Below are 27,373 nucleotides of genomic sequence, written 5' to 3'. Positions count from 1 at the left end.
CACACAGGAAAGTCCCAAGGTTGTGAGTAGCAGGATTGCCCTGACATCGGGCCGCACAGGGAAAGCAACCCCTTCCCCGTGGAGTTCACCTGAGGCCTGGTCGTAATCACTCCCTCGTGGAGTGATTAGCAGTGGACGGATCTTTACTCATAAGCGTGCCCTGACACAACATGGAATAGTTAATGTACAAAAGGCACAGCACACAAACCTAGAGAACTTTAAGTATTACAACCCAAAGGAAGCTGGTTTCCAACAGTGTAATTACCATAATCCTCCCTCCCCACAAACCACTAGTATGATTATCTGCTGGTTCACTGTTTCAGTGGAATGTGTTAAAAAATAAAATACCCTTAGTGAGTCCACCTATGGGGAAGAGATTTGACACGACCTTATTTCTGCAGGGGCCGAAAAACTTCCAAATGTTTTCCCATGGTGAATTAGAGATGTTGGAGGGGAGAATTTGTGGGTGGAGGGGTGAACAGCAACACAACTCCTGGGAGTGAATACAGGGTGAGGTGTACCCAGGACACTTTCTAAGCGTGCCTGTGGCTTCAGTGTCCAGTACAGTAGATGTCAGAGTAGAGAAAATGATCAAGAGCCAAAGCGAGGCCTTACAGAATGATGAAAGGATCAGGACACCAGGGAGACATAAAGATCCTAAATGTGTACGCACCAAACAACAGACCCTCAAAGTACACGAAGCAGAAGCTGGTGGAGCTGAAAGGAGAAAGAGCCAGATGTATAATCATAGTGGGGGCCTCCCACACCCACCTCCCTCTTAGCAAGTGACAGAATTACTAGAGAGAAAATCAGCAAGGATATAGGAGACCTGAATACCACAGTAAACTAACGAGATCTGCATGACATAAATAGAACACTCCACCCACCAACAGCAGAGTACAGGTTTTTCCCCGGGAGTCTCTGTAGCATTCACCAAGTTAGACCACCTCCTCGACCATCAGAGAAGCGTCAGTAAATTCAAGAAGAATTGAGGGACTTCCGTGGTGGTGGGTGGTTAAGGATCTGCCTGCCAGTTCAGGGGACACAGGTTTGAGCCCTGGTCAGGAAGAACCCACATGCCGCCGAGCAGCAAAGCCCGTGTGCCTCAACTACTGAGCCTGCACTCAAGAGCCCTCGAGTCACAACTTCTGGGCCCGCGTGCCACAACTACTGAAGCCCACGCGCCTAGTGCTCAAGTTCCACAACAAGAGAAGCCGCCGTAACGAGAAGCCCGTGCACCACAACAAAGAGGAGCCGCCGCTGGCCACAAGTAGAGAAAGCCCGTGTGCAGCAACGAGGACCCTACGCAGCCATGAATAAAGAAATAAAATTATTTTTAAAAAAAAGAAGACTTGAAATCTCCCAGAGTGTGCTCCCTGGCCACGATGGAATCAAATTAGAAACCAGTAATAGAAAGCAAATAGAAGAATCCCTAAACACTTGGAAATAGTGGTTGACACATCATTCCAGGTTATCATTCACACACTTGTTGTACAAGAGCTGAAGTGAGGAAGAGTTGCCTGCTGAGCTGAAAGGCATTTCAGGCTGGCCCAAGAGAGAGCTCACTCTGGCTCTTTCAAACAGCATATTGTTCAGGGCAAGGTTGGAGGGAGGGAGACCGTTCAGGAGGTTGTTACATCAGTGCCCCCTGACATTAAAGCTCCTAGTGCACTGGCAAAGGAAGTCCAGCCAGCTTGCTGGTTGTTAGTGGAATCGGTTTGGTGGATCATTGGATTTGGGAAGCACGAGAGAGGTTTTGGTGTGGTTGCTGGAAAGTCCTGAGAGAAGGCAAGATTCCTGGTATATATATGACTGATGTCCAGTCTAACCCATGGACGCATACACCTCGGGTCTTTATCAGTCCTGCTCCACTGTTTTAAAAGTTTCACCGCAGTTGTCCTCTCCTCCCTCCTCCTTCTCCTCCCTCTTTCTCCTCCTTGTCCTCTTCTTCCTCATCCTGCTCCTCCTCGATTCGTCTCCTGATAGTGCCATCTGTCAGATAAGGCTGTCCTCTCTGGACAGGCAGAAGAGTGTCCTTTCTGAGGTTTGTGGGATTGGTCCCTTAGGCCAGGTTGGCACTTTGCCTGCCCTACCATGCTGTTAGCCTAAGACATGGTACGTGGTAAGTGGACCACAGATGTGTCTGCAATCTTGTATTTTTGTTCCTCTTTTCAGAATACAGTGATGGTGGTAGACCACCTCAAGGAAGAAAGAAAGGTTGAAGTTCTTTCCCAGGTAATTCTGGCGAGAGGAGCCCTCATTACGAACACGATGGGTGTGAGCCTCAGCCCTCACACCTCCAGGAGGATGCAGGAAGCATGGTGAAGAGGGATGTCCTGGAGGACCCCGAAGTAAGACAGTAAGTGGCCAGGCAGCAGGGTTTGTACACAGCAACCCCTGGGACTATGCACCTCTCTCAGTCTCCGTGGACTTGTTTTTCTTCTCTCACTGCAAAACAGAAGCTTGCTCGAAGTGAAATAATGGTTGAGCAAAGCTAATTGTACTGCTGGTGTCAAAGAGACGAGGGTGTACAGAAGACTTTCTTAGCACTTATGGCCCCTCACCCTCCTTCTCTCCACATCCCCCCTGCAGCTCTCCCTGTGCCATCCAAGGCAACAAGAGGAGAGTGAGATGGCACAGTGAAGGCCACATGCATAAGACTGTGTGGAGAAAGAGAACACCTGTGGAGAGAGAAATGGGGGAGAACACACATGATGGAACCCCAGGGAGCTGGTTCAGGGTCACAGTGAGTATCCTGAAAAATGTATGGAATGTGCAGGAGAGAAAAGCCAGGGGGAGTTGTGTTGGGCTCATGAAGACATGCTGGTTTATTTCACTGGGGACAGTTTGTAATCTGTCCCTTTTATTACCAGGAGTTAGCAATCTTGTTCATGTAAGGGCAGATTCAGAGAAGCAATGTAAAGGGAACAGGCTGACTGTGAGGAGAACGGAGGAGCCTGGCTCAAAGCAAAGATGGAAACTACTGCAAAGGATATGGAGCAACTCCACATTGGAGGTCCCAGCTTGGCAAGGTGAGTGTGGGAGATCGAGGGTCGAGCCTCCGGAGACCTTGTCTGAGGGGCAAGCAGTATCTGCACTGGGTAGGATCTCCTGGAAATTTATAAAAGGAAGATCATCTCTGACACCTTGATTATTTGGAAGAGAGTTTCACTGGAGAGAAGAGTATTTTGGAAATCCATATTACGAACACCCATAAGAAATCATGCCAGTGGACCCTTCTTTTTTTTTTATTTTTTGCTTTATAACAAATTTAATCAGTTATACACATACATATGTTCCCAAAAGGGAGGGGATATGGACCCTTCTTTAGAAGCCCTTTCAAGCTCAGTAGAAGGCCAGAAAAGAACAGGAAAAGGTTCGTCCTCCAGCCTAAATACCCTGCTGTCTGTCCTCTCTCCCATCCCTTCTTTTCATCCTCAGATTCCTTGTGGGATGAAGTATGACAAGACATGGCTAATGAACTCAATCCAGAGCCATTGCAGTGTCCCCTTCACTCCAGTGGACGTAAGAGAGGATGCCGGAGCCAGACGCGTGGGCACAGGGAAGGGGGAGAGAGGGAGACCTGGTTCAGCAGGGTCTGTTGGCTTCTGATACTATTGCTGTTGCATTCACTCCCTGTAGTTCCACTTTTTGCAAAATGGGGCTCAGTTCTTTGTCCAGGAAGCTAGCACTGCCCGTGCATTGATGGATGTCAGCTACAAGATTTGTGACGAGGAGAGACGAAAGGTGTGTGTCGAGGGCGTGACGTGTACCTCATCCTGAGGAAGGAGGACAGGCCAGGGGCTGGTTGTCTTCTTTGGAACTAGAGTTCCTGGTGCTTACCCCACCTCTGCTTCCTGCAGATACCTGTCTTTGTCGGCCCCTCCGCTGTTCCCTACTCTGTGCGGGATAAGTTGAAGCCAGAAGAAATGGAGCAGCTAAAGGTAATGCAGACTCAAGGCGTGTTGTGTGCCAGCGCTCAGACCCACCTCTCCTTCCTCCAGTGCCCCGTCCCCCTCACCCCCGATTTCCCTGCCACCACCACAGCCTCAGAGTGGCTGTCTCCATCTCTCTCTCCGCAGCTGACCTTGAGCAAACGATTTGATGTCTCCCGGCAAGCTCTTGACCTCCAGAGGCTCCGCTTTGACCCAGGTATGGCTGACAGCAGTAATTCTAGGGCAGGCGAGGGCAGAGGGGTCTTCCTGGAGGGTGACTTAGGGATGGTAACGTGGGGAGGGGCTGGTGCTGGCCCCAGACCCCACTCAGCCATCTGATTCCCTCCCCTCTCCTTCCTGAAGACTTGGTAGGCCATGATATTGATATAATTCTGAATCGAAGAAGCTGCATGGCTGCCACCCTGCATGTCATCGAAAAGAATTTCCCTGAGGTGAGGCTGTAGGCCCAGTGCTGGTATTAGGGTAGGGGGTGGAAGAGCTGGGGTGCAGGGCAGATTTGTCTCCAAGGTCCTCAATAGTAATCTTCACTCTACCTCTTCTTGCCCCAAAGCTGTTGTCCTTGAACTTGAGCAGCAACAAACTGTACCAGCTGGATGGCCTGTCTGACATTATACAGGTGGCCCCCACGGTCAAGATCCTGAATGTCTCTGAAAATGAGGTGAGAAGAGGGAGCCAGGTCAAAGTTGGGTTGAGAGTAGAGGGGGCGTGTTAGTGGCCATCAGAGTGATGACAGGAGGCAGGTGAAGGTACCTGTGAGGGAGGGCAGGGGTATGGGTGTGCAGAGATCCAGATGTCCCTCTTTCCCTGGGATTCCTTTTCCCACTTCTGCCCCATATTTCTCAGCTGAAGTCTGTGTGGGAGTTGAGCAAGATGCAAGGGCTGAAGCTTGAAGAGCTGTGGCTGCAAGGGAACCCATTGTGTGACACCTTCGCAGACCAGTCCACCTATGTAAGGTCAGTGTGAACACCCTGTCACCCTTCTTGGTGACCTTCACCCATGGGAGCCTAGACTATCTGTGACAGTGCCCCTATGCCAGAGGTGGTAGCCCTGGTCTTCTGGGAGGATCACAGGCCCCACCTTCTGCTCTCTCTGTGTCTATCACCGGTGAGGAGTTTCCTTCCCCTGACCTGCTCACCTCTGCAGGTGCTCTGGGGTCTGTTTCCAGCTCTCTGCGCCCAGCTATATTGCACCAAGGCCTCCCAAGAGTGTGCCCCAGGAAGCAGGGCTTCTCCTCCTCACCAGGACCAGGAGCGACCAGCCTTGATCCAGATGCTGGCGCCCTGGACTGAGAAGGGTCCTCCAGTCCCGGGCCTCTTGCTGAGCGAAGCCTTCCTTCCTCGTGCTGAGCTGGGGTGTGCCTCCCCCGTTCTGAGAGGGGCCCTCTTCCTCTGCCTCCAAAGCGGTCCACCCTCCTCTCCCAGGTTGACATGGGGGCTTTCCTGCGCCATGCTGAGGGCTGAGGCCGTGGGTGGCTGCTGTCATGACATCCATTCTGCTGGCCCAGTGCCAGGAATTGGACCCTCCTTGGGGTCCAGCTTGGGAAAAAGCAGGGCTCCTTGAGTCAAGGGGCCAGACGTGGGCTCCCGCCAGTGATCAGAGGGCTTCCTGAGGCAGGAGTGGAAGGCAGAGGGCAGAGGCGGTAGAGGAGACAGAAGGACAGGCCTCTCAGGGGCACTTGCCATCCCTCCCTGCACACGTCACAGCATCCCGCCTGGTCCTTCACAGGAGCCCTGGGCAGCCTGAGACAGGTATGATTCCTCAGATAAAGAACCAACTCAGACAGGTGCAGGGGTCATCGGGAGAGAAGACGGTGGTCATCAGAGGGGGCCACGGATCCTCAGCCCCATACAGAGCTGGTACCTGACCCTTTCCTCCATCTGGGGAAGATCTGCCCCCATGGCTGCTCGTTTTCCCATGCCCAAGTCTGGCTATGCTCACTCAGGTGACAAAGTTTCAGCCAGTATCCAGTGGGCCCCCAGCCCAACATGTGCATTGTTTCCATTCCTAGCTTCTCTGTCTGGGGAATTCTGGGTCAGCTGAAGAGCCGCAACGGGTGTGCCGTTTCCCCTTTCTTCTCTCTTCTTCCCTGACCCCCACCACGGGAGAGCTTCTTTCCCTTCCCTTTGTTTTCTCTCTCTCCCTTGTCTCTGTGCCCCTAGGTCTCTCTCATCTCTCCCCTCCTACCTTCACTCCCTTTCTGTCCTCATCCCCTCCATCTCCCTCCCTGCCTCCTGAGCCCCACCTCACTCACCTCCCTAGCCCAGCATCCTGGGCCATCCCAGGGGGGTGTCCGGGTCTTGCCAGAGTGCTGGACTCCCGGTGATGTGGCAGGGCCCCGGGGCTCCCACTCCATGCCCTCTTCTCCCCACAGCCTTCAGTGGGGCCCTGGAGGAAGGAAGGGAGGAGAAGCAAGCCCTGCAGCATGGGTTTGAAATGCTGGTCCCTGTGGCACTGGAGAAGGGAGTCCGAGTAGTCTGGGTGGGAGCTACCAAGGCGAAGGAGACGGAGGGAGGGAAGGAATATTAAAGTGAAGGTACTGAGAGAGATGAGGAGACAGTGCCTTTTGGACAGTAGGATGACAGATGCTCAGTGCTCAACAGGCAAGTGGACCGAAAACCCTTAAAATCAGGAGCAGATGTGGGCAAAGGGTGCTGCTGGATTGGCCAGAACACACTGACCTCTCTTTATGGTATTACTTTTACCTCAAAGGAAGCATTGCAACCTTGAACTATCAACCACCTCTTCTCTATTTTTGGTTTTGGACAGGGCCATCAGAGAATATTTCCCGAAGTTGTTACGTCTGGTAAGTGCCTATGTAAATCATTGTATCTTACGAATGTTGGTGGCCTCTGCACCTGCCCTCAAGCCCGTTGGGTCTTACCTAGATCACATATTAGCATCAGAAGCTTAACCATTTTGGGGGACAGGGACTCCTGAAAATGACATGGATATGCTTGCTGGAAAAATACCCATAAATACACACACACACACACACACACACACACGCACACACACATTGAATATAACACTAGAGACTTCCAGGACCTCATGATGAAGACATCCACTGTAAGCTTTCCCATGGAATTTCCAGGGCCCTTTCGCACCTGACCTCTGACCCTCACCCTCCTGGGCCCATCCTTTTCCCGGATCATCCAGGGCCACTCCCCTGGTCTCCACTCCTGACTTCCTCTTCCCTTCTCCAAGATGGCCAGGAGTTACAGTCGCCAGTTACCCTTGACGTTGACACTCCCTACATAGTAAAGCCCTGCAAGGTGAGGAAGTGGATCAAACAACATTTGGGGATTTGCAGGGAGGCTTTATCTACTGCATATTCTCAAGTGCCATTTGATTCCAGCACATTTCCTTGGATCTGATGAGCTGAAGAGCCTAGTCCTGCAATTCCTACAGCAGTAAGTACCTCTGACAAGCGGAGCAAGGGGTGGAGGGCTACGAGAGGTGAGGCCACCTAAGCACAGGTCTGCTCAGGGGAGTTTTCAAGTCTCATTTGAGGTCCAGACCACAGAGATAGACTGTCTTCACTGCCCCCCCTTAGGTACTACTTGATCCATGACTATGGAGACAGACAGCGTCTCGCGGGTGCTTATCACAAGGAGGCCTGCTTCTCCCTGACCATTCCCTTCCACCCCGAGGACCCAGCCCCGTGAGTATCACAGCACAGGCCCTGCTCCTGGGCCGTGTGGCTCCCCAGCAGACACAGGCCAGCTCCTGCAAACACCCACCACCCACTGTTGCTCTTTGTCTCCTAGAAGCAGCTTGTGCGAGTACTTCAAGGACAGCAGGAATATGAAGAAGCTCAAGGACCCCCGTGAGTGTGCGATGGGAAGACTGGGTGGGAAAGGGCGGTGAAGGGGTCAATCATAGGGCCCAGGGCGTGGCAGCCCCTGATCTTCGCTCGCTTGCCCTCCCCTCACAGACCTGCGGGTTCAGATGCTGAAGCACACAAAACGTGTCATTGTGCACACCCTCTGTGGGTTGCCCAAGACTCAGCATGACTTCAGCTCCTTCGTGGTGGACATTTGGTTCCAGATGGTGAGCGCCTGCTTCCTCCCTCAGGCAGGCCCAGGAAGCCGCGGATGAGTAGGAGGTGGAGGTGGTGACTGGGCGCCTGGGCTCTTCCCCTTCAGGAAACGATGCTCTGCTTCTCCATCAGCGGGGTGTTGGAGGAAGGTAAGTGTGTGTAGACCCCCACCCCTGATGTCTCATTGCTGCCTCCCCCTGGCCAGGCTCACTCCCAGACCCACCCAGCTTCCTGGACCCCTTCCTTTCCCTTCCGTTCCCTTCCCTCCACTACCCCCTCCCCTCCCCACCTACCCTCCCCCACCTCCCATCGCCTCTCCTCCCCTCCCCTTCCCCACTGTGTTCTCCAGCCCTCAGTCTTCCCACTGACTATCCAGGTCTGAGCTGTGTCCATGCCTGTCTGACCTGCACACCCTAGACTTTGGGGACATAGGCTGTGGAGTTTGGTGGCTCTCTACCCGGATACTTACTCTGAGAACATGGGCCGTTACTAAACCTCTCAGTTTCCTCATTTGCACAATGCGGTAGTAGTATCCACCTCTTGGGCGGCTGTGAAAAATGCATCCCGTGAACTTGTGTAGTGGTTGTCAGGGGCCCTGTTGTCACTGGGCGCAGACTGCTCCTATAGTGGCCCTGCCCATTCCCGACACCCTGGCCCCCGTGAACAACTGCCCTCTCAGCATGAGTGTCCAGTCACACCCTGACTGGGGACCACTGTGTGAGCATGTACAGCATGTGCTACTCTAAGGGGTACTGTTGTTTGCTGTTGAAGGAAGTTGTCAGGGCTGTGTGCGTGCCTTCACCTGGACCTTCGTCGCTACCCCTGCCAGCTACTGCAGGTGAGAGCCCTGTTGTGCGTGGGAATGCCCATCCTTCCCTGGGCTCAGTGGCGTGGGAATGATATGGCACAGACCTTAGGTTTACTTGGTACTGTGGAAAGCCAGCAGGGAGATCCCAGGAGCAGTCTAGCCTAGTGGTTAAGAAGAGCGTGGGCTCTGGAATCGGCCTATGGGTTCTCTCCTTGACACAACACTCACTCGCTGTGTGACCTTGGTCAAGTCACATGACCTCTGTGTGACTCAGTGTCTTCTTCCGAGAATGGGGATCAGAGCGTCCACCCCTTAGACTGTGGTAAAGGGTAAATGCGAAATCGTCCCTGGGTTGGGGATAAACCTATAAATCGAGTGAAGGTGATAGACAGTCTCTCCAAAGGTAGGCTCTGTGGGGAGGGGCAGAGGTACCAGTCAAGGAACCTGGGAGACAGACACAGGAGGGACGTGGAAGGAATCTGGTTGCTGAGTGCCACTGGGAGCAGAGTCAGTATTGGGGGTGAGGGTGTCCATCCATCAGTTGTCTGAGGGCCCATTTTTCCTTCAGTCTGTGCATCGTGAATGATGAGCTGTTTGTGAGTGATGCCAACCCCAGTGAGACCCAGAGGTGTTCTGCATCCCAGTGCCTACACCCACCTCCAGCTCCATGCACACCCTCTCCCAGCTGCAGCAGGACATCATGGAGGCATCCTCCACCCCATCTGAGATGAACCTCTAGTGGTCTCAGAAGTGAGTGCTGGGTTTGCATGGGGATAGGAGGGAGCTGGGATGAGTAGAGGAGGGATTAATGGGAACTTAAAGGTAATTTGTTTTCCTTGTTTATTTCAGTCATTTTTAATCTGAACATTTCATTCGTGGTACATATAAAGCTACCTAGTTATTTTGAGCAGCCTTGTATTATTTTTATTAATTTCATGGATGCTGCTTCTGTATTAACAGAGAGTTGGGTGTTCAGGAGTGTGCATGAGGTTCATTCCACTGTATATGTCACAGTATATGTGGAGGGGGAAAAAATCGTTAGCCCAAAACATACTACCCAGAGGTAACCGTTGAATGTTTTCATCTTCATCATATCTTCCTGTAAGTTTGCTTATGTAGGTGTTTACATATTTATTATGCACGTTTATATATTTCTATATTTATCTACAGAAAATGAGATCTCATCATGAGAGAGAGAGAGAAGGAAATAGAGAGACAGAGACAAAGAGAAAGAGAGGCTTGTGGCTGAATGGGGAAGAGGGGTCCAAAGAGGGATTCTTTAATCTTCAGTGCCTTGAAGCTTGAGCAAGTTAACAGCTAATGGGAAGGAGCCATCTCAGCTCATTTTTCACTCTTAAATTTGCCCATATATTAATTTTCCTTCTTATCTTATTTCTACTACAGAGCTAATGAGACACCTCAAATGGAATAGTATAAATTTTAAGCCCAATATATATTTAGTTATCAGTGAATGAAAGAAGGGACAATTGTATTTCAATGAAATGGTAGTACTTTTTAGGTTTTGGTCTCACAGGGAGGCAGCAGATGGTTGAAACTGTGGTGTGACGTGGCTGGATGACACATGATCTGAGGACCCCTGCACTGTTGAATGGGAGACAGGTCTAGAATTTTCCCATAAACGTATTAACAGGCGGAGCAGTCCAGGAGCAGCAGTTAGGCAAACACGACAGCTTGCTGCCCTGGTGCCATCTCTCACTAAGCTCATCAGGTGAATCAAAGGCAAGCCTGTCTTCCCAGCGTGGGGAACTGGGTTAGGGTCTGCTCAGAGGCACGATGTTGGGCAGCTCTTAGGAGCTTCTGAGTCTCCCAAGAAGCTACAGATCCTTCTGTCTTTAAAACTTTGAACTCAAGGCGTACCAGAGAGAGATTTGCTTCCTTCATAAAGATATCTATGTTCTCATTAGGAGAAACAATGAGAAACACCTTTCCACAATGCCTGCCTTAGCCCCAGGTTTTCTCATTCACCCCTCAGGACAGATCTGTGTTAAAGATGAGTCCCATTTCACACATGACAAAGCTCCTCCTCATATAGCTTCTGTCACCTATCCAGGTAAGTGGGAGTTTGGGAATGAGGTTCCATCCCTCGCCCTCTCTAGAGGACAGTGGAGCAGCCTCCCTTTTAGACAATGGGCTTCTAGGGCTGGGGAAATGGTCAATTTGTTCTCCCCTGATATAACAGGCCCAAGGGGTACTCCCTCAAAACCCCTATTGAGGAATAGGATAGTACACATACATGTGCACATGCTTTCATTAACTTGGAAAAGCATTCATTGTGCTCAGTTTCATGGGGGAGATAAAGTAGAACCAAATGGAATTGACAGCATATCTCCGTGTGTGTGTGTGTGTTTGTGTGTGTGTATCGATGGGCTGTGTATAGGAAATATATAAAGTCATTAGTGATAAAAGTACAATATGTCAGGTAAAAACGTGGAGATGACATACCTCTGAGAGGAAGGCACTTCCTTCTTTACCTCAGAGTCCGCATTCCTTAGTGTGCAGGACAATTATTTTTTTTTAACATCTATATTGGAGTATAATTGCTTTACATCGTTGTGTTAGTTTCTGCTGTATAACAAGGTGAATGCGGTATATGAGTATTTGTCTCCCCATATCGCCTCCCTCTTGCGCCTCCCTCCCACCCTCCCTAACCCACCCCTCTATGTGGTCACCAAGCACCGAGCTGATCTCCCTGTGCTATGCGGCTGCTTCCCACTAGCTGTCTGTCTTACATTTGGTAGTGTATATAAGTCCATGCCACTCTCTAACTTCGTCCCAGCTTACCCTTCCCTTCCCCATGTCCTCAAGTCCATTCTCTACATCTGCGTCTTTATTCCTGTCCTGCCCCTAGGTTCTTCAGAACCGTTTTTGGTTTTTAGATTCCATATACATGTGTTAGCATACGGTATTTGTTTTTCTCTTTCTGACTTACTTCACTCTGTAGGACAGACTCTAGGTCCATCCACCTCACTACAAATAACTCAATTTCATTTCTTTTTATGGCTGAGTAAATATTCCATTGTATATATGTGTCACGTCTTCTTTATCCATTCATTTGTCAGTGGCCACTTAGGTTGCTTCCACGTCCTGGCTATTGTAAATAGAGCTGCAATGAACATTGTGGTACCTGACTCTTTTTGAATTATGGTGTTCTCGGGGTATATGCCCAGTAGTGGAATTGCTGGGTCATAACCCTCTTGCACTGTTGGTGGGAATGTAAGTTGTGCAGGACAACCTTTGAGGACTGAGGAAGGTAGAGTATCTTTTGTATGAGGAAAGCCCTCCAAGGGTCAGGTGTGGAGGTTTCCACGTGGTACCTTTTCCGATACCCAGAAGCAAAGAGGAGGGAGATGGCAATGGAGAGGCAGCTCTGGTGGTCTTCAGTGTGGAGGGAGCTAATAAGGCTATAGTCCTTCATCTGGGCACTTCCCTGGCAGCCCCCAGGTCACCACTGTCTGCAGCTGAGACGCAGGAGTGCTGTTGGGTAAGAACCTTCCCTGGGTCATGAAAGGGTGGGCCCAGGGCCTGGCACCCAGAGAGAGCCCAGGCCTTGTCTGCTTTCTTCACCTCCATTCTCTGTCTTCACTTCCTATATTCTCCACCCTCAGTTGGGTTCGTCCCCAACTTTGTGCTAATCACCACTCCTACCATTCACACTTGGCTGGGTGGTAAGGAAAATAATAATACTCATAAAACTGAAAGAATAAACCCACAATAGTAATAAAAGATAGCAACAAGTATAGCACACATATTAGATAAATTACTTGCTCGAGATAAGTCAACCAGACAGTAATGGTTCCCAGTATCAAATCCTGGTCTTCTGACCGAAAACCTCCCACCCCTAACCCCTGTTTCTATATCGAGTGTACTTCTATGTTAGGACTCAGGCCGACACAGGGGAAGAGACTCAACCCAGGTCCTGTGGTCAGTGGATGGCTCTGGAACTGGACATATGTTTGATGACTTCTGTCTAGCTGAACTGTGCCTATTCTTTGCTCTTCTGTGCTAATTCTTCTTCCTTGGGCTCAATAAGAAATTGCTTCTGGGGCTTCCCTGGTGGCGCAGTGGTTGAGAGCCCGCCTGGCGATGCAGGGGACACGGGTTCGTGCCCCAGTCCGGAAAGATCCCACATGCCGTGGAGCGCCTGGGCCCCTGAGCCATGGCCGCTGAGCCTGCGCATCCAGAGCCTGTGCTCCGCAACGGGAGAGGCCACAACAGTGAGAGGCCCGCGTACCGGAAAAAAAAAAAAAAAGGCTCATAACCTCAGGGCCTCCCATTGGCCAAAGATAGAACAAACATTAATGATTATCATGCACTAAAACACGTCAAATATGGAGACATCTATGACAACTCTAAAAAAAAAGCCAACAAAACCAACTCAGTGCTCACCTTTGAGAGTCCTAGGGAAACACCTAATTTTTGAAAGTGGAAATATTGCCAATGAACTGTATATACACCTTGCCTTTCCTGTGCATGTTATACCTACACATAGTTGTTGAGGGAAGAATTCTTTTATAAAAGAATTTCCACCGATACATGCAGAAGCAATTAAAGAATTTGTACATCATTCTTTTGCAACCTTTTATGAAACGTAGCTCTAGGCAATGATCATTAGAGGCTGCAAAAAAAAGGGATGTGAAAAGCGGTTGGGAAATTTTATAATAGCTGCATCACAGTATCTCTGAATTTGCCTTTCCTCACTTGTAAAATGGAAACAATTCTATCCATATTAGACAATTACTGTGAGGAGCAAAAGGTCAATCAGGCAGATGATACATATAGTACTGAATAGGGATGAATAGTCTTATTTCATACATGACCATCCTTTAAAGGAGATTCCCTTGATACAATCCAAACCACATGATTATAAGACAATAATGTGGAAATATTAAATGGAAGGGAAATGTATAAGTTTTCATTACGTATTCACTTCAGTGTCATTCCTCTGTGCTGGAGTCATTTCTCAGATAATTTAGGAGAAAGGAAACCTGACTCCAGCATTTCCAGTGGGTGTGTGAAAGAAAACCATTGGTCCATTTCACATTATTTCATATCCTTTCCCATTCCACTTTTAATAATTATGTTAATTTCTTAAGAATAACATGTGTACTCAAACGAACTTATCTATGAAACAGAAACAGACTCTCAGACAGAGAACACACTTGTGGTTGCCAAGGGGGAGAGGGGGTGTTGAAGGGACGAATTGGGAGTTTGGAATTATCCGATGTAAACTATTATACATAGAATGGATAAACGACAAGGTCCTACTGTATAGCACAGGAAACTATATTCAATGTCCTCTAATAAACCATAATGGAAAAGAAAGTCCAAAGGAATATATATGCATAAGTGAATCACTTTGCTGTACAGCAGAAATTGACACAACATTGTAAATCAACTATACTTCAATAATAAAAAAAAAGAATAACATGTACTGTAACCCAGCAAGAATGGGCTTTGCAGAAGAACACTACAGTAAATCACTGGGGTTCAGGCACATCATAGGTTCTTGGCTAAATCGTTTCCCCCATGCTGGCCATTTTTTTGGATAAAACCTCTCAGATGTAGAGGCTAATGAGATACCATCTGGGAAAGCACTTTTGAGACCTTAGATGGGATGGAAGAAGCTATTATTTCTAAGTAATTACTTTCCAATCTACACTTCAGATATTATCATACTCTGTGTTGAATGAATTCAATAGGCATAAGTCCTTGCATTACTTTGTACTTGAACGGCCATTTGTGAATAGTCTTTGGATGGTTGGAACTGAAAAGTTATATATTAGGGCAGGACCTCTGACCCAGAAAATCATAGGGACTTATCTACTGTGAATGCATGCATTTTTTCTCTCTCATGCATTTTCCACAACATTCCTGGGAGGCAGAGAATAACATATCTTTACATCATGTTGTAGCTGGAGAAACAGTAATGTACAGAGGTTACGCTACTTGGTTGGGGGTCATCCTTCTCTTAAGAGGAAAAGCAGAGACTGACACCCTGTATGTCCAAGTGCAGACTGCATGATGCTCAGCCGCACATGACACCATATTCAAATAAGTCTTGCTTTCCTGCTGATCTGTGTCACTTCTGAAATCTACCTTCACTTCTGATGCCAGGCTGATAGTCCTGCTTGTATTTATGCAAGTTGTACTTCATTTTCCTATTCTGTGGAGACAAGTGAATGTGATTAGGTCATTAGTGTTTGAAAGTGAATTCCCAGACAACATAAGGAATACGCACAGTATAATAGAGGGACAGGTGTTATGCTGAGGATGAATAATTGAAGGAACAGGCTCCAAATGCAAGAAGGTCAAAACTTCCTGGATTCATTAATGCATATTGATAAATCAACCTGTGAAAAAGTCGTACTAAGTGAAATCCCCACCAGCAATATCAGTCTTTGTAGGAGTCCCCATATGCACACCCACACTAGAAATTCTCAGTAGTTTATTGTTACACTTGAAAAACAGGAACATAGAAATTGTCTTATTGTCATCAGATTTAATTGGATAGTAAGGTTATTTAAAAGTATCCCTAGTGTGCAGACTATTCTGCTAATCATCATTTGCATTAGTTATTAATACAAAAAGTTCCAGTGACCTCTGCAACCTACCAAACCATGAGTGACGGCCTTATAAGCCAGCAAGTTTTCCTAGGGCTACTGCCTGCATGAAGGCTCCAGGCTGTGTGTGTGTGTGTGTGTGTGTGTGTGTGTGTGTGTGTGTCCTCTGGGGGCTGCTAAGCACAACATGTATCCCTAGAAAGAGACTGAGAATATCTCTTTGTGATATATGTTGAGTTCAAGTTTAGAGAGGAGCTGGATCTGCTCGTTCTGGAGTCTTTCGAAATGGCACAAGAGTTGGACCACAGCAAGCTTCTGAGCAGACAGTAGTCTCGTTCCCCCAGATGCAAGGCAAGCCTGTCTGTGAACTCACCTGCTCAGGTCAGGGATGGATCCCTCCAGGACATAAGGTGTGGCAGTCTGCCTATATGTGCTTCTGAACACTGAAGTTGAGGGCTCCCATCTTGCAGCTGTCAGTTGCAGAGTCCTGAGAAGCTGCATCCTCTCAGCCACCCACCACCATGGGTTCAGTCATCTGCACGAGGAGCTCCGCACTCAGGGATAAAAATCCTTAAATTCTTAGCACATCTTTGACATGTCGTGCATCCACCTAATCATCTGTTCATACGTTTAACAGACATTAAGAAGAAACTCTGCACTAGCCCTTCAGTAAGTTTTAGGCTTCTCCTGAATGGAAGGAAACAAGGAAATAAAGTGTGGGAAGGCTGGTGTGGTAAATTCAGATGTTAAATCTAAGAAGAGACAGATCCTTCTCATTAAGATTTCAAGCTGCTCAAGTATCTTATAAATGGTGATTATAGAACATCATTTAATGCTGTGGACCTCTGTCCACATCTCTGGTTACTGACCTCTTTACATATATATTCTGCACTCTGCAACCAAAGATCTACAATGAACTCTGATACTCAATTCACATCCCCCGACCTCCCCTCCAACTCAGTCTTCATCTCTCATCTAATGGGGACGTCCCTCCACTCCTCCACTGAAATTGATCTTGCCAAAGTCAACGACCACACATTTGTCACATTTATACATCATGAGTGTTGAAATGCATGGTCAAATGGAGACAGAGGTTTCCCTAGCCAGGATACAATTAAGTTGCTTGTCTACAGACAAGGATTACATTGCAAACTGATACTGTCAGTTACCTGAAATCTAGAATGGTAAAACACCTTCCATGGAGACCAAGTTAGATAATGGGGAAGTGTGTGCTATAGACAGTAGGCTTTCAAATGAAGTTGAAGATGTCCCCCACATGTCTCATCCTTTTGCATCATTGAAAGGGATTTTACAAATAGGTCTACAGCAGGATAAGCATGTTTATTAGGGTCGTCTCATTAGAGACTGTCTCACCTGTCTCTCTTTTTTTTTTCTCAAGGTATTTCCAATTATGGAATGAAATCATCTGAAATTGTAATGTTGTCTCATGTGTTGAGGCGCCGTATGGCCCAGCAGTTCCACTTCTAGTTACATACTGAAGAGAAATAAAAACACGTCTACATAAAAACTCGGGGAAAAATATTCATAGTACCATTACTCATAACAGCCAAAAAGTGGAAACAACTCAAATGCCTATCAGTTGATAAATGCACAAGTAAAATTTGGCCTAGCCATACAACAAACTATTATTCAGCCATGAAATGAATGAAGCACTGATACATGTACAACATATATGATCCTTGATACCATTATACTAGGTGAACAGAGTCAAACATAAAAGACCAAATACTATATGATTCAATTTATAGGGAATGTTCAAAATAGGCAAATCCATAGAGACAGATATCAAATCATTGCTTGCCTGGTACTAAGTATGGGTATGGGGCTTCAGTGTTTTCAAGCATTATGGAAGTTTTGGGAACTACAGAAATGCCTAAAATTCAGTTATGGTGATGGTTGCGTGCATTTACTAAAAATCATCACACTGTACCCTTAAAATGTGTGAACGTTATTGCCTGTAAATTTTACCCAAAGAAAGCTGTTTAAAATAAAAGAAATTAAAAATAAAAATAAAATATGATGTTGGTCTGGTCTTCTTTTGTACCACCATACCAAGCAAATTACATTCAGGATGGACGCAGTTAAGGATGGTGATAGGAGTTGGTTATAAGGATTGCCATCCTGATAATTCCCTACCTTCATTCCTGAGCCTGGATTTAGGAAGGGAGAACGAATGAGAAGCAAGGCCATGAAGGGGCTGAATGAAACAGAAGGAAATGTGGTTGTCAGTGCGCACACACACACACATGCACCCATACACTGACACACTCACACCATATATATTCATGCATCGACCAGGCTGCGTTTTGAATCCTAGGACTCTCACCAGAGAGTGCAATGTGTGCTCAAAGAGGACACATTCAGCTCATGTGCAAATAGCCACATGAATCCTGAGCTGTGCCCTTCAGCACAGTTAAATGCCATCCACACAGCCTTGACAATGGGGAATATAAGGAACACTGAATTCCAAATGACACGAGGTTGTGACACTCCATTATGTCACATCCATAGGATGGAATTCTAGTCAGGCAGCAAAAACGAGTTATAGTGACGACAAGAAGAGAGGATTTGTGGCCTATCAGATTAGCAGTGATTCACATTATTTCTAAAGTGTGCAGAAACAGGAATTTTCATATAGTATTGTTAGAAATATAAAATAGTAAGAGTTTGTTCAAATAAAATAGGTTTTTCATTGTTTTGAAAGAGCACTTCAGGAACTTATAAAAATGCTTACTAAGATATCTGCATGTATATGAACAAGAATGTTAGGCACACTATAGTTTGTAATAGAAGACGTGGTAAAGGAACTATATTTACATCACTAGTACTAGAAAAGTGAATTCTGGAGCATCCATATGATGCAACAAGAGGTCAATATAAAAAAATAAGTGAAATTTTATTGCCAAGTAACTGAAAATATTATCACAGAAATTCATTTACATGGAAATATGGTCACAATAAGTGCCAAGGTGGGTTACAATGATCATAAATGACAGGGATCCAGATTTGCTTATATCGATGTATACCTCTTTATCCAGAGGTCTCAAAGAAACAAAATCTTTCTGTTAAAACATAAAAGTAAAAATGGTCTTTCTGTTGAAATCACATAGAGCTTTACACTCAGCATAGAAAGAGGCTGCACTTTCTGTCTGGATACCTTAGTATCCCTGTACCTGGAATGTGTCCCTTTTCCATCCAGACTTCCAGAAAGCTCCATGGATTTAGGGCTTTCCCTCCCACCTTCTGGCTCAGCGATGTTCATGCTTCAGTTCAGTCCACAGTCACGAGGTGGCACCATGTTACCTCGATGGTCAAACTTCTCCACAAAGACTTTCATTCAAAGAGCAAAAAAATTCCATCCTCTTCCTCAAAACCCAGCCCATGAACCTATGTATAGAATGCTTCTAGTTTTGTCTGAAAAACCTGTTAGGTGTAAAAGCAGAGGGTAAAAACATACACTCCGGGTCTTGACTACGAAGACGAAATAGCAGGTGGCAGTAGCGTGTTGGCAATGGTCTGCTGTTGAAGGGCTTTGCAGGACTGGTGGGAGGTGGGAGAGAGAATGGGGCTCCAGAGCGGGGTCTTGGCGGCTGTGTCGTGTCATGGACAGGGTATGACAGACACGGAGTGGGAAAAGTTCTGGACAGACTCTACGGGGTGGGTGGGGCTGGAGGGTGAACACCCTACTCTCTGGGAGGGACACCCCGTCTGCAGCGTGGACACTTCAAACTTCACTTAGGAGGGAAGGAGATACCTCAATGAACTCGATGTTCTTTTCCGGTCAACAGCAGATGGGACTGCTCTAGTAATACATATAAATTTCACAAACATAATTAGTGTCTTAGTAAACAAAACATTCCAAGATCTTCTTATTGTTGGCGTCATGAGTTCATTTTCTTTGTAAAAGAAAAATGGAGGTGGACGCCACCTGCTGGCCAGATCCAGTATTACTGCTCTGAGGCTCTGACCAGGGAGCTTGGCAAAGGAGAGTGAGGACGAAGTTTGGGCTCTGGGTTAATGGTTTTAGCCAGTGTTTTCCGGAATTGTTCACTTGCTGGTGGCAATTTCTCTGTATCTACCATTTTTCTGCCATATCTAAATCTGATATAGGAATCAAGCTCTGGTCTGATATGAAGAAAAAGATTGTGACGTGGATTGTACAAGCCATAGGACATATAGAAACACACACACACATACACACACTGTCAATTCAACTTTAAAATCTACTTTGTTCTTCTATAAAATTGAATGTAATGAATGTTTATAACGTGAAGAATGTATGTGCACACATATGTGCACTCTCATCTTCATCGTCAAGAGGGGTTTTTGGGTGAGCACCCATGGGGCCACAATATCAGGGGAGTGTAAGAGGCTCACTTCTCAAGCCTTGGAAGCCCATTTTCTCAAAGGGAGGCTGCTCTGTGTCCTCTTCTTAGGGCAAGGGATGTAACTGCATTTGAATCCTGCCACTTATCTGAAGAGGTGCTGTCAGTTCTATGAGCCTCAGCTTTGTTGTCTGTGAAATGGGACTCAGGATCCTTTTGTCACACAGCCATCCCAAGGAGAAACTGAGAAAACCTGCCCAAAGTATATGGCATACTGTGGGACTTCAAGGGCTCTTTAAAAGTCAAGACTCAGTAGCAGGGCCTGGCTCAGCCTTAGGGCTAAGGCAGGCACTGTGGAAATGCGTTTTTCATTCTTTCTCCTAATGAGAATATACATATCTTTATGAAGGAAGCAAATCTCTCTCTGGTATGCCTTGAGTTCAAAGTTTTAAAGACAGATTTTGCCGTTCTACATGCACTCATTTGTGTGTTAGAACGCCTGTGCATAATACTCATACATATAATTCCATGCACTTTTACCAGCTATGCAGGTGTTCTAACTATCACCACAAACAAGATCAAAAACTGTTTCATCACCACACGGTTCCCTCATGTTAGCCTTTATAGCCACACCCACCTTCTTCCTGATCCCACATCCCTACACTCTGACAAACACAATTATAATTTCCTAAATGTCATAGTAATGGAATCCTATAGTACATTACCTGTAGGAATGGATTTCTTTCACTCAGCATAACTCTCCTGAGATCCATCCAAGTTGTAAAGTGTGTCTATCGTCTGTTCCTTTTTATTGCTGAATAGGATTCCATGTAGTGAATGTACCACACTTTGTTTAGCCATTCCCCCATTGAAAGACATCTGGGCTATTTCCACTTTTTAAGTATTGTGAGTAAAACTGTGATGAACTTCATGTAAAGGTTTTTGTGTAAACATACATTTTCATTGCTCTGGGCAAATTGCCCGGAGTGCAACTGCTGTATCGTATGGTAATTGCATGTATTGTTTGCAAAAACCTGCCCAATTGTTTTCCAGATGGCCTGTACCATTTTGCATTCCCTTTGGCAATGTATGAGTGACTCAGTTTATCCAGTGTTGCCTGCATTTGGTTTTGTCACTGTTTTTTTCAGCCATTTGGATAGGTGGGTTTAACATTTCTTTGTACTTTTAATTTGCATTTGCATGAGGGCTAAAGATGTTGAATAGCTTTTCCTAAGCCTATTTGCCCTCTGTTCATGTCTTTCATCGATTTTATAATTGGATTAAGAGGCAAGAAGTTACCTCTAGAGAGCTGCCCTGGCTCTGGCTAACAGGCAGAGTAAGAGAATGTGAGGCCCCTCGAGACTCACTTTTCTTGACAGGGAGGGCAGAAGTGGGGCTGAAGCTATTAAATGTTCCTCAAATTAGGACTGAACTTGGATATGGAACAGGATTAAGAGGTGGGGGCATCTCTGGGTCCATCTGTGGAGATCTGGATAGGTCAGAAAAAGAAGGGGGATATGGGGGAGAGGAAGAACAGTGGAAGGAGGGAGATACAGGGGGATGCCTTCTAAATGATGCTGGATTCATCACTCTCAGCCTGCTCAAAGGAGTGCACAAAACTCTTCTGCTAGACATGTGGTTTTCAACTCTGGATATCCATTAGGATCCCCTCTAATGCGCAGATTCAACCAACTGAATCAGAGCCTCTAGGGATAAGCCCAGTCATCAGGATCTTCAAGGTTCACCTCAGTTGATTCTAATCAGATGTCAAAATTGAAAACCTTATCTGATGGTGTATTAGTTTGCTATGGCTGCCATAACAAAATACCACAGGCTGAGTAGCTTAAACAACATAAATTTATTTCTCACATTTTAAAGGATGGAAGTCCAAGATCCAGGTGTCCACAGGTTTGGTTTCTTCTGAGGCCTCTCTCCTTGGCTTGCAAATGGCCTCCTTCTTAGTCCTTCTTCACATGGTTGTCCCTCTGTGCATACACACCCTGGTATCTCTTTATGTGTCCTAAACTCCTCTTATAAGGAAACCAATCATATAGGATTAGTGTCTACCCTAATGGCCTCATTTTAATTTAATCACCTCTTTAAACACCCTATCTTCAAACACAGCCACATTCTGAGGTACTGGTGGTTAAAGCTTCAACATATGAATTTGAGTAGGACACAGTTCAGTCCACAACAGATGGTATGAGAAATACCTTGGTCTGAGAAACTCATCTCCCTTTTAGCTACCTTCCTGGAACTACTATACAACACTTCTGCCATCACCTCATTAGGTAGGAGTTGGTCATATGACCATTCTTGCCTGCAAAGCAGGCTATAAATATGTTCTTTTACTGGAAACATTACTGTACCAAATAAATGTGGGATTCTTTTATTAAGAAAGAAGGAGAATTGGTATAGAACATATGCTACACTTTCATACCCAAGGCAGCTAGAAGCACTACCTCAATTATCATGTCCTTTCTACCCAGTTTTCCAACCACAGTTTCCATGGGTTCAAACAAAACTGCTGCTTCAGAGACACCTGAGCTCACTCTCCCATCCACCCAAATCCCATGTCCCAGACTATGCCTGAGTCCTCACAACTTAGCGTGCTTAATCTACGTCATTCACTCACTCATTCATTCATTCAACCAATATTTATTGGTTACCAATGATTTGTGAAGCACTGTAATAGGCACTGAAGATAAATCAGAGAACCTGACAGACAGGGTCATGGTTCTCATGGAGCTCACATTCTACAGGGGTTGATTCACTCAAGATTTAAAAGCCATTAAGAAAATAATATGGGAAAATGTGACAGAGAATGACTAGGGTGGGGAAGGCAAGGAAGGATTTTCTGAAGGCGTAACTTAGATTTAATATTCAAATAACAAGAAGTACACAGTCAGCAGTGGGAAGATATCGGAGCTGAGCCCTCGAGGCAGAGGGAAGAGCAAGACGAAAGGCCCTAAGATATGGGCAAGCTTGGCAGTTTTAGGGAACAGCTTGTATGCCAGTGTGTATTGGGAGGACAACGTTAGAAAATGAGGTGAGAATGGTAGGAGGGGCCCAATAACAGAAGGTCCTGTGGGCCATGGTAAGGACTCTGGCTTTTGATCTTATTATGATGGGTGCTTTCTGAAAGGAAGGGAAATTATTATTATAATCTACTTTATTAAAGTTCATTCTAAATGTTCCTTGGAGGACCGACTGAACTAGAGCAACTGTAAGATGAAGGGACAAGATTAGGAGGCTACGACACACATGACAGTGAGAGGTTACAGTCTCGTAGACCACAGTCATAGCAATGGAAGGGGTGAGATGGGGTTTGAAATGACATGTATCTTGGAAGTACTGAACTTGTTGATGAAGTCCACGTTTGTGGTAAGGGATAGAGATGAAGTAAGTGTGTCTCTTGGAATGTGGATTTTGGCAGCTGGGTTAGGGTGGTTTTCTTCGCTGGGGAAATGAACGGGGGACCAGCTTCAGTGCAATGCCAGGAAACTGACAGTTCTGTTTTGACCATGTCGTTTGTGGAGCCTATGAAAAATCTGGGTGGGGAGCATGTGGGTGTATGTATAAGTCAGGAGATCCTGAGAATATTCTTGGCTGTGGCAAAAACAAAATAAAACAAAAAAAACAAAAGAACAAGCATGCAAGAAAACAAACGAAAAACCCAACTGTACAGTTCAATCTGAAAATACAGGTTGATTCCACATATGAGCATGATGCAGGTCTAGATTCTGGAAGGGATACAATGACATAATAAAAACCTACTTCACTGAGTTATAATTTACGTTCAACAGAATGCATCCATCTTTTTTTTTTTTTTTCGCTGTTCTGCACGGCTTGCAGGATCCTAATTCCCCAACCGGGGATCGAACCTGGGCCCCTTGCAGTGAGAGCACTGAGTCCTAACCACTGGACTTAGCTATAAGGCTAAGGCTCTGGCCTGCCAGGGGCTACTAACTGTCAGAGAAGGAACATGTATGTCTGGAATATAACTATCATTCACCCACCTATTCATTCATTCATGCACCTAGCGCATGTCAAGCTCTGTGCTAAGAAGGGAAGATAGGACCATGAAAAAATTCAGACAATGTCTCTGTCTTCCTGAAGTTTAGGAGTCGAAATAGAGAACTGCAAGTGGCTCTGGTTGCTAAATAGTAAGGGAGGTATTTGGTGAGATAATTGGGCCCCCAAAAGGTCTAACCCCAGTGCACAGATGCAACTCTTCCCCTTCTGCATGTCTCATAGACAATGCTGTGGCATGACCTAGAATATAGAGCTGTTAGAATAGAATGAGCCTGAACATGCTGTGCATAAATGGCTGAGGAAACAGCTTTCCAAACCTTCCACCCAGTAAACAGCCCTGATGATGTGCAGAAGTAGATCTCAATTTCATTTAATTCTCACAGTTGGAGTTGTATGAGTAATTATTTTGTCTCTGTGGCTAATTAATAAGCTGAGGTTAAGAAGGGTCAAGTATCTTGGAAGAAAACAGCAGATCTACTGATAATAAGAAAGTGTTAGATTTTAAGCTGTGAGCTCTTAACTAGTGTGGATGACTAGTTCCCATCCTTTAGGTCCAGGCTGAGGTAGTAGCAATGCAAGTTTCCCAGTCAAAGGCCTGGGATTCATTGGCCATTAGAGAATTTTAGGAACTGGAGAAGCTACAGGAAAATGAAAGCCTAACATGGCATCCTCCTGCCTGCTCCGCATCATTGTTCCTGCCTCTGCTCTCTTGTTTTCTATGGTAACGTCATCTTAACATTAGATTTTGTTATTGACTGAAGTGTGTCCTCCCAAAATTCATATCCTGAAGCCCTAATTACCAGTGCCTCAGAACGTGACTGGATTTGGAGATAGGGCCTTTAAAAGGGGATTAATTTAATTTAAGGCTGTTAGGGGATACATTAATCCCATGTGACTGGTGTGCTTATAATAAGAGGAGTTTAGGACACACAGAGAGACAGCAGAAGTGTGTATACACAGAGGGACAACCACGTGAAAAAGAAGCAAGAAGATGGCCATCTTCAAGCCAAGGAGAGAGGCCTTAGAAGAAATCACCCTGCTCACACCTTGATCTTGTACTTCCAGCCTCCAGAACTGTGAGAAACAAATTTCTGTTGTTAAGCCACTTAGTCTGTGGTATGTTTGTTGTGGCAGTCTGAACAGTCTAATACAGGCATTATGAACGTGTTTCAGTAGGTTATGAAGCAGGTAGAGTAGACTGTCAGAGAGGATGAAAATAAAGTGATGGTAAAAAATACCAATGATCAGTAAAACTGAAAGAAACATGGTTAATTTGTATTACTATCAGGCAAAATAGACATCAAGCAATTGCAACAAAGAAGGCTGCTATCAAACCATAAAAGAAAATGTATTAAGATTACAAATTCTGAACTTACATTCACCTAATAACATATCTTCAAAAACAGATATAGCAGTAAGTAACAAAGTTACAAGTAACAGAAAGTAAAATCCACTTTTGTGTATACCATAAGGAAATATACTTGCTTATATAACTGAGAGCCCAGAGGTAGAGGAGACTTTAGATTAGTTGATCCAGTGGCTCAAAGATATAAAGACTCAGGCCCAATCTTGAACCAATGAATGTGGCTAGGGACATAGGATTATTGCGTGAGATCTAGAGTAACTCTGGTCTCACCCTTGGAACTAGCAGTCAAATTCCCCCCAAACATGAGACTGTATGAGGGAGGAAATGCACTAATGAAAATCTGAGACCTGTTAGGAAGATGAGGAATGTATATTGCATAGGTAAACAAAAATGTCACCTTCAGGCCCCATTTGAAAGCACAATTATCAATATAAGCATAATACCCACAGTACTCAAGCTCAAATGGTTTTCAACTACTATGTCTTTCCAGGTAACAAATACTTCTACTCAGGAAATACCTACATTGAATTAGTGAATGGGTAGTTACAAAGCACTAGAGCTCTCATTCCTGCAGTAAGTTTAGGAAGGACCACAAAGGCATCCATGGTAGCGTAATTAAATCTTATTTTCTTTCTCAAATTTTTGGCAAAGCTTTTTCTTTACTACCGTAACTTGATATTATTGTGTCAGGATAGTTTGACTAGAAGGGAATGGATTCTTTATAGTTACAATTTTACCAAGTATTACCATTCTGTAAACATACAACACAGAGTTCATAAAGATATGAAAGATGAGAAGCAAGAAAATTGTCAACATTTATGATCAGCAACAATTTTCTTTAAAGAGCACCATTAAATTTCAATATGGAATATCTTTAAATGCTTCAAGCTGGGCTTCCCTGGTGGCGCAGTGGTTGAGATTCTGCCTGCCGGTGCAGGGGCACGGGATCGTGCCCCGGTCCAGGAAGATCCCCCATGTCGCAGAGCGGCTGCGTCCGTGAGTCATGGCCGCTGAGCCTGTGCTCCGCAATGGGAGAGGCCATAACAGTGAGAGGCCCACGTACCGCAAAAAAAAAAAAAAAAAAAGCTTCAAGCTTTTAGAAGAAATTCAGTCTTATAAAAATGTAATAAAATTAAAGAACATCTTCTGTTAGTGTACATATTTGTAAATATGTAAAAAGGAATATTCCTCTGGGAACACTAGCCCAAGAACCACCACAGCCCTGCCGCCTGGCATACCAGGACCCAGCCCATACACCAACAGCCTGGCACCAGCTCTGGGACACATTGGGCCCCTCAACCAGCTGCTCCTGGATCTGGCCCCACTCATCAGTGGGATGAAGCCAGCCTTGGGACACACCAGACCCCATACACAGCTATGTCAGGAACTGGCCCCACACACCAGCAAACTGACACTAGCTTCAGGACTCCGAGGCCCAGCAGTCAGAGACCCAGGAACCTGGCTGTGCCCACCAGTGAGACAACACTACCTCCAGGACTCTCTGGGCCAAAGCCCCAACCACCAGCAGGCCAACACCAGTTCCAAGACACCTTGGCCCCCACAGCCAACTGCCCTGGGATCCAGCCCCACTCAACAGTGGGCCAACACTAGATTTTGGATACCCCAAAACCCGGCAGCCAGCCATGTGGAACTGGCCCTGCCCACCAGCAGGCTGACACTACATACAGGACCTCTAGCCCCACCACCACACACTGCAGAGCCTAGAACCACCCACCAATGGGCCAGCGCTAATCTCGGGACTTCTTGAGGCACTGCAGCCAGTAGCCTCATGAAACAGCCTCACTCGCCAGTGGTCACCAGCCTCTGCACAAGGCAGGGCCTGGCAACCCACTGGAACAGGGGCCAGCCAAACCTACCACACCATGCACAGTAGTGTGCTGTTCACAACAGAAGGACACACGCAGCCCTAACAGGGGGCACCCTTAGAGCATGTAGCTCTGGTGACCAGAGGGGAGAGCTCAGCTGGGACACACAGGACATCTCCTACAAAAAGCCACTTCTCTACGGTTGGGAAATATAGCCAACCTACCAGATACAGAGAAACAAAATAGAAAATTGGACAAAATGAGGCAACAGAGGAATCTATTCCAAACAAAGGAACACAATAAAACCCCAGAAGAAGAACAAAGTGAAGTGCTGATAGGAGATCTACCTGGTAAAGAGTTCAGGGTAATGATAATAAAGATGATCAAAGAACTCAGGAGAAGATTGGATGAACAGA

The 27,373-nt window shown here is 46.1% G+C and overlaps 1 protein-coding gene across 1 annotated transcript in view; it reads left to right on the top strand.

The window, feature by feature from the left end:
* LOC309796255 (nuclear RNA export factor 2-like) overlaps nt 1–27,373 on the top strand; it is a gene marked incomplete at its 5' end in the record, with an annotated part of 52,952 nt that overhangs the window by 11,219 nt on the left and 14,360 nt on the right. Inside the window, 16 exon segments of the mRNA XM_082609299.1 lie at nt 1,585–1,716; nt 2,176–2,321; nt 2,593–2,746; nt 3,442–3,525; nt 3,643–3,747; nt 3,864–3,944; nt 4,083–4,152; nt 4,299–4,387; nt 4,507–4,614; nt 4,773–4,909; nt 6,723–6,759; nt 7,106–7,228; nt 7,312; nt 7,315–7,366; nt 7,510–7,617; nt 7,724–7,782. Coding sequence (XP_082465425.1) covers nt 1,585–1,716; nt 2,176–2,321; nt 2,593–2,746; nt 3,442–3,525; nt 3,643–3,747; nt 3,864–3,944; nt 4,083–4,152; nt 4,299–4,387; nt 4,507–4,614; nt 4,773–4,909; nt 6,723–6,759; nt 7,106–7,228; nt 7,312; nt 7,315–7,366; nt 7,510–7,617; nt 7,724–7,782 — 1,486 coding nt within the window.

This window comes from Mesoplodon mirus, assembly GCF_964341445.2.
Source record: "Mesoplodon mirus genome assembly, chromosome: X".
Classification (NCBI taxonomy): Eukaryota; Metazoa; Chordata; class Mammalia; order Artiodactyla; family Ziphiidae; genus Mesoplodon; species Mesoplodon mirus.
The sequence above is the reverse complement of the archived record's forward strand: the minus strand, read 5'-3'. Positions and strand labels throughout refer to the sequence as shown.